At 42.0% G+C, this 7933-nt stretch overlaps 1 protein-coding gene across 1 annotated transcript; it reads left to right on the forward strand.

Moving 5' to 3' along the window:
* The first annotated feature begins 845 nt into the window (after positions 1 to 845).
* On the forward strand, positions 846 to 7328 carry LOC143294042 (uncharacterized). The gene is made up of 5 exons (XM_076605455.1): positions 846 to 978; positions 1686 to 1775; positions 2580 to 2772; positions 4375 to 4603; positions 6632 to 7328. The coding sequence occupies exons 2-5, from the start codon at positions 1691 to 1693 to the stop codon at positions 6710 to 6712; spliced, it is 588 nt and encodes a 195-aa protein (XP_076461570.1). The 5' UTR covers positions 846 to 978; positions 1686 to 1690; the 3' UTR covers positions 6713 to 7328.
* Positions 7329 to 7933: the final 605 nt, after the last annotated feature.

Raw genomic sequence — 7933 nt, forward strand, 5'->3', positions numbered from 1 at the left:
CACTCCAGCCCTCCCCCACACAGGCAATTTATTGCTGCTCCTGTAAGAAATAAACAGAGTAAAAGATTGTAGGATAAGCAGACAAATAAATGAACACACACACACACACACACACACACACACACATATATATATATATATATATAGAGAGAGAGAGAGAGAGAGAGAGAGATAAACATAAATGCACTAACGTACAATACAAACAAATGCATACAAATACCCCCCCGCCCACCACACACATACGTCTGTGTGTGTGTGTGTGTGTGTGTGTGTGTGTGTGTGTGTGTGTGTGTGTGTGTATTTACCCCCGCACGCGTTCGAGTAGATTAAGAGATAAAATTAAATGGTAAATGATCAATTCATCAGTGAGCAAACACACATATTGATTAAGAAACAACAGCAATCAACAGTAAGTATATAAGTATGTAAATACACAAGTGAATAGATAAGATGAATGAAATAAGTTAACCAGTGTATATGTGACTGACCACAAAGCAAGCAGTGTAGTATCTAAACTAGTCTTACATGATATTAGTCAAACGTAGGAGAAAGGTCGAGAATGGGAATGAACCAAGACCCTCACGGACGTTCTGTCTACAGAAAAGGGTCTCAGCCATTGTGGCACTTTCCTGCGGTAGGTGATCAGTCACTGTGACGTGGGCTGAAATAAGCAGTCACTATCAAATAGGCTATTTAAAAAAAAGAAAGTAAATAGATAAATAAATAAATACACGAACTGGCTTTATAATACAGGAGACAGCTGAAGCCGTGGGGGTAAACAGAAAAAAGAAAGAGGAGGCAGGGAGGAGGAGGGGGTGAACGGGGACGAAACCTGTCTGTTCACAGCTCGGAAGTCACAGTAACCCACTTTCGAAGCAGATAAAAACTGCTGCGTGTTTTGGTAAAACTAAACTCTTTGCGGTCCGTGACTGTTCCAGGTTGTTGTAAAAGCCTTGTTTGGATATAATCAACCAGTTGGTAAGCAGTGCTTTAATCTGTTTAGCTCTTCCTTTGGACTCGTTTCAGGAATAAATGACAATATTCCGTCATTTTTTTGTTGTATGCTGACAGCGTCATTGAATGTTACAGTATAACGCTTATACTTATGTTTTCATTACATAGTTATTTATGCATTCTAGATTATCTTCATTTTATGCGCGTGTACAATCTCTCTCTCTCTCTCTCTCTCTCTCTCTCTCTCTCTCTCTATATATATATATATATATATATAAAATTTCATTTATTCCATTTAATTTCTATATTTAAATCATTTCATTTCATTTTGATTCTTATTCCAAATCTATGGTTAAAAACACTCGGACTGATCCATGCCAAAAGCATATTCAGGATTTGTTATGATGAAATACATCATTTTATATAATACATCTGTCACCGTGAACCGCTTTCTTTCCCATTTGATGTCTCATGAGACTGTTGAGATTACTCAAAACAGTCTCTGTGGCTTCGCTGCACCAACGCGATGGTATCAGCAGTTGCTGCCCGGGTCGTTTCAATGACATCGATGAAAACGATGTGGACTTCAGTGCACTCCTCGAGTCGTTTCAGCGTTGATGGTCTTTTTATGGCTTTGTTTAAAAAACCCCCAACAAAACAGATAGTGGCGCTGACATTGCTTTGTTGAAATAATCATTGATAAATTGATGAATTGATTTGCTTTCACCCAGAGATAATGGCAGTGTCCACTTTCGTTGTGCTGTTGATGTGCACGTGGATGGTCCACGCGAGGTATGGACATCTGCAGTGGTCAAACTGTGGTAAGTAGCAGCAGCAGCAGTAGTAGTAGTAGTAGTAGTAGTGGTAATTGTAGTAGAAGTAGTAGTAGTAGGAGGATAGGGACAAAGCAAGCTTTGACGCTTATAAACAGTTCCTTCTTTTTGTTTCATAAGATATTTTGTTAGAGATTTTGGTCGAGGCTCGACGCACTCCTCCATTCACGGTATATTTGTTCGTCAAACTCTCTAAAAGTCGTAAATCGTAGATCTATAAAACCGATTTTACAAGTTTAACAAAATGTTAAGAGCCATTTCATAAATGCAACTATGTTTTCATAATGTTAAAATCACAGAGATGATTTAATCATGCAAATACACACATCATCGACCACTGACCTCTCGCTTAATACATACAAGGCAGTTTCAGGCACACTGTAGTATGAAAAAAGAAGAAGAAAAAAATCGTTTAAAAAATCGATGTTTCGACTTTTGGCCTTAAAAGTATGGCTACACAGTGTTTTTTGGAGACGTTTCAGTGTCGCAGAATGTAATGTGAGGTAACATGACGTGTTGCTGCGTGACTAAATCATAGTAAATGTAATGGGATGTAATACAGTGTTGCTGTGCGACTTGAGTCATATAATGTGTTACATTACACTGAGCTTCTTCACATTATGTTACATTCACAATCACATCACACCGCACCACACTGCATCAAAACACAAAACAACACACAGTTTTATATCGCATTACATCAGATTACATATTACAATTAGTCACAGAAAACGCTACATCACATCTCACCCCACCCGACCCCGTTATGTCACATAACACACAACCCCCCAGGTTCGGATCCCCGAGTGTCCATGGAGGTGATCGACGTGACCCCGATGCCGGTGGTGATGCCGGGAGACATACACCTGACGGTGCAGGGACGGTTCAACTTCAATTTCACTGGCGCTGAGCTGCACCTGAGCATCAAGCGACACACCTTCCTCTTCGACCTCCCAGTGCCATGCCTCAACAACGTTGGTTCTTGGTAAAGGACTGGTGGTTTGTTGTTGTTGCTGTTATCGTGTCCTTAGTACTAGTTTCTGATCAAGTAGTAGATGGTATTTTGTATTATGTTGTTGCTGTTGTTGCACGTTGGATTACTCTGCTCGTCAGGCATCTACTTAGCAGATGTGGTGCAGTGTATATGGATTCGTCCGAACGCAGTGACGCCTTTTTGAGTAACTGAACTGAACTGAACTGAACTGAACTGCTGTTATTGTCGTTGTTGTATTGTATTGTATTGTAGCGTTGTGTAGTGTAGTACAGTGTACTGTTGTTTAGTCTTGTTTAGTGCAGTGTAATTGTCCTGATGTAAAATTTGGACCAACATGAACATAAATGAGAGTTTTGGAAACCACGACCCGACCCCAAACGCAAATACAGTTTGAAAGGTTAAAAGTTTAATCACGACTGTTTTTGATGCTTCTTCCATTACTTCCAAAACGAAGACATCTGAGCTTGGATTTGTTATCTAATCTATAACAGCATATCATGCATCATCCAATGAGTACAGCAGGTTATGGTGCCGTGTCCTGTTTTTAATCTTGGGATTTACTTCCATGAGTTCCTTTTTTTACCCTGTGGATTATCATCCCTCGTTACTGGCCCCCATAGGCCGTGTCTTGTGATTCTCTGCTTGTAGATTAAAGCTTATTATTGCGAATTTGGCCATATTGAACAAGCCATTGACTCAGATTCAGTTTCTTAAGGAGGCATCACTGCGTTCGGAAAAAACCCATATAGACTACACCACATCTGCTGGGCAGATGCCTGACACAGTAAATATGAATCCAGTACCCCGATGTCCGTGAAAGGCTAAGGAACCCTTACCTTTTTAAACCACCTGTCTCAGGTACAGGGTTCAGAGAGTTTCACTGCCTGTCTCAGGTACAGGGTTCAGAGAGTTTCACTGCCTGTCTCAGGTACAGAGTTCAGAGAGTTTCACTGCCTGTCTCAGGTACAGAGTTCAGAGAGTTTCACTGCCTGTCTCAGGTACAGAGTTCAGAGAGTTTCACTGCCTGTCTCAGGTACAGAGTTCAGAGAGTTTCACTGCCTGTCTCAGGTACAGGGTTCAGAGAGTTTCACTGCCTGTCTCAGGTACAGAGTTCAGAGAGTTTCACTGCGTGTCTCAGGTACAGAGTTCAGAGAGTTTCACTGCCTGTCCCAGGTACAGAGTTCAGAGAGTTTCACTGCCTGTCTCAGGTACAGAGTTCAGAGAGTTTCACTGCCTGTCTCAGGTACAGAGTTCAGAGAGTTTCACTGCCTGTCTCAGGTACAGAGTTCAGAGAGTTTCACTGCCTGTCTCAGGTACAGAGTTCAGAGAGTTTCACTGCCTGTCTCAGGTACAGGGTTCAATGAGTTTCACTGCCTGTCTCAGGTACAGAGTTCAGAGAGTTTCACTGCCTGTCTCAGGTACAGAGTTCAGAGAGTTTCACTGCCTGTCTCAGGTACAGAGTTCAGAGAGTTTCACTGCCTGTCTCAGGTACAGAGTTCAGAGAGTTTCACTGCTTGTCTCAGGTACAGAGTTCAGAGAGTTTCACTGCCTGTCTCAGGTACAGGGTTCAATGAGTTTCACTGCCTGTCTCAGCACCTACGAAATCTCGTGCTCGGGCCCCTCCCTCCTAGAGACGATGGTGAACGAGAACTGGGGTGGGATCTTCAAGGACCTGGGCCAGCAGCTGCTGACCATGATGAGCACCATGACGGACCTGAAGAGCTCGCAGTGCCCCGTGCCCCCAGGGTCCGTAGACCTTCAGGCCTACACCCTCCACCTGCCCGCCGTGCCCACCAATAGTATCCTCTTCTTCCTTAACCAGGTAGGTTCTGTCTTTTTGTTGCTCAGATAGATTCTGGTTTTTTTTCGCTGCTCAGCTGCGTTTTCTCTTTTGCCGCTCAGCTAAGTTATCACTTTCGTTGTTCTCTCTTTCCATGCTCAGGTAGACTGTCTCATTTCGCTGTCTTTCGCCGTTCAGGCAGGATCTCTTTTCTTGCTCGGATAGGTTGTCTCTTTCACTGCTCAGATAGGTTGTCTCTTTCACTGCTCAGATACGTTGTCTCTCTCACTGCTCATGTAGGCTGTCTCTTTCACTGCTCAGATAGGTTGTTTCTTTCACTGCTCAGGTATGTATGTTGTCTCTTTCACTGCTCAGATAGGTTGTCTCTTTCCCTGCTCAAATAGGTTGTCTCTCTCGCTGCTCAGGTAGGTATGTTGTCTCTCTCGCTGCTCAGATAGGTTGTCTCTTTCACTGCTCAGATAGGTTGTCTCTTTCACTGCTCAGGTAGGTTCTCTCTTTCACTGCTCAGATAGGTTGTCTCTTTCACTGCTCAGATAGGTTGTCTCTTTCACTGCTCAGGTAGGTTCTCTCTTTCACTGCTCAGATAGGTTGTCTCTCTCGCTGCTCAGGTAGGTATGTTGTCTCTCTCGCTGCTCAGATAGGTTGTCTCTTTCTCTGCTCAGGTAGGCTGTCTCTCTCGCTGCTCAGATAGGTTGTCTCTTTCACTGCTCAGATAGGTTGTCTCTCTCGCTGCTCGGGTAGGTTGTCTTTTTCACTGCTCAGATAGGTTGTCTCTCTCGCTGCTCAGGTATGTATGTTGTCTCTCTCGCTGCTCAGGTAGGTATGTTGTCTCTCTCGCTGGTCAGATAGGTTGTCTCTTTCACTACTCAGGTAGGCTGTCTCTTTCACTGCTCAGATAGGTTGTCTCTCTCGCTGTTCTATCTTTCGGTGCTCAGGTAGATTGTCTCTTTTTGCTGCTTTGTTATGTTGTTTCTTTCGCTACTCAGGTAGAGAGTTGTGTGGATATGTCATCATCACTGATGATGATAATAATGTTATTGCCACCACCACCACCACTATCACCACCACCACCACCACCATCATCATCATCGTCGTCATCGTCGTCTTCATTAAAAATGTCCTTACACTGTCTCTCTGTTTCGTCCACATCATCGCAACAATAATTATCACCATCGTCCACAAGAATGACCATCTCCTCTCTCTCTCTTCTATAATTACAAATAAATGGCAACGGTGTTTCCTTGCTCGATTTCGATCCAGGACCTTAGGGTTTAATACAAACAGAGTATGGCATATTCAAAATAGTGAAAGTGATAGTGTATGTCAGTTGTGTCATCAGGATTTAGAAATTAAGAATCATTTTGTTTTCCATTGTAAGGAATACAGTGTTATTAGAAATGATTATGCATTCTTTACACATCCGTTTGCATTAAGACATGATCTAGTAGCTATCCTTTCATCAAATAATGAAGACATCCTATTTTCACTCGCCAAATATATTGTAGAAGCATACAACATTCGAAGAAAAAGATTAACCGAACGATAGTTTTAACATGATAGAAACATAATGCAAAATAAAATATAAGATCCATAACTCAATTTAGATTGGTAAATAACCAAAAAGAGGCTCAGCTGCAAAGTTGGATGGTCATATGTTCGAATTAATTACTTAGTATTATGCATGAGTAATATGGAATATGTTGTATTAATGTTGTGGGTGTGAATGTATGAGTGTTTATGTGTTTATGAATATGTACTTATTTGCTTGTTATTTCCCCTTATTTTTCGTTTTACTTTTTGTTTTCGTCGTTTGCTAAAATAAGGTGAATAATCCCCCTTGGCACTAGAGCTGTAAAACGCTATTTGCCAATAAAAAATATGTCTTTGTCTTGTCTTCTCTCTCTCTCTCTCTCTCTCTCTCTCTCTCTCTCTCTCTCTCTCTCTCTCTCTCTCTCTCTCTCTCTCTTACCCCAGGACTTAAAGTTCATCACAAAATAATTATCCCTCTCTGTGTCTTTCTCCCTTCACCCCTCCCCACCCCCCAAAAAGGGAGACAAGTCGATAAACGTGAGGGTCACAGAGAAAAGCACAGGAAGGACCCTTCTGTGTCTGGACTTTCCCCACACATGAGTGGAGTGGGACTCCTGGCCTGGGCCACTCCTGGTCTGTGGCTGAGGTCTGCTGCTGCACTGGAGCGGACTGGATTGAGGTCAGGCAGCAAATGATGTTGATGATGATGGTGACGATTATGATGGTGATGGACTTGACAACGACAAAGACGACGATAACAGTCAGGATTTGGTTGACTTTTTACGACTGATCGGAGTATGTTTGTTTGTTTGCTCGGACACTATATCTGTCCGGTAGTACACGTAGCTAACAAAATATTTATTACAAAAAAACCCAAAAAAACTCAACCTTGCCGTCAGTTCGTGTTAGCGCGCAGACAGACAGACAGACAGACGCGTAGCCAAAAAAGAAAGAAAGAAACAAACAACAACAACAGCAACAAAACAAAAACAACAACAACAAAAAAAATCCACACAAAAAACAACAACAAACAAACAAAAAACAAAAACAAAAAAAACTACTGCCATGATGATGAATTCGCTAATTTTCTTGACATTTTACATGTGCATGTAGTTTGCCTTCATTTCTGTGTTCTTTTCAGTAAACAACATACTCCATGTTCATGTTGAAAATTGTTCCAACAGAAATAAACTGATAGAAAAAAGGAGCATCTTCTCTCGTCGCTTCTTCGTTGATCTTCTGGTAACTGTCTATATGATTGACTGATTTATTGAACGCTCGCGCTCACACATACACCCACTCATACACCCACTCATACACATACGCATGCACACACACACTTTCTCTCTCTGTCACACTCACGTACACACATACGCACATGTACACACATACTCACAAACAACACACTCTCTCTCTCAGCTTGTATGATAATTTATGTATGAACTGTTTATATGTGAAATATCTTGGACGTGAACCGATTCAACGGATTGTTACAGAAACAAGATTAGTGACGTTTAATTTGTGTTCAGGCATCATGTCGGCCCCATTGTGAACCACCACCCCTTGACATGGGCTGAAGGCCTGCTTCAATAAAACACTCTTTTTTTTGTCTTGTTTTGTTTCTCTCTCCCCCCCCCCCCTCTCTCTCTCTCTCTCTCTCTCTCACACACACACACACAAGCAACAACAACAACAAAAACAACAAAAAACAGACACACTAAACAAAAACAAACTAAACAAACAACAGCAACAACAAAGAAAGTAAACTAAACACACAAACACACACACACATACACACACACACACACACACACACACACA

Source organism: Babylonia areolata, chromosome 19, assembly GCF_041734735.1.
Source record: "Babylonia areolata isolate BAREFJ2019XMU chromosome 19, ASM4173473v1, whole genome shotgun sequence".
In the NCBI taxonomy this organism is placed as follows: Eukaryota; Metazoa; Mollusca; class Gastropoda; order Neogastropoda; family Buccinidae; genus Babylonia; species Babylonia areolata.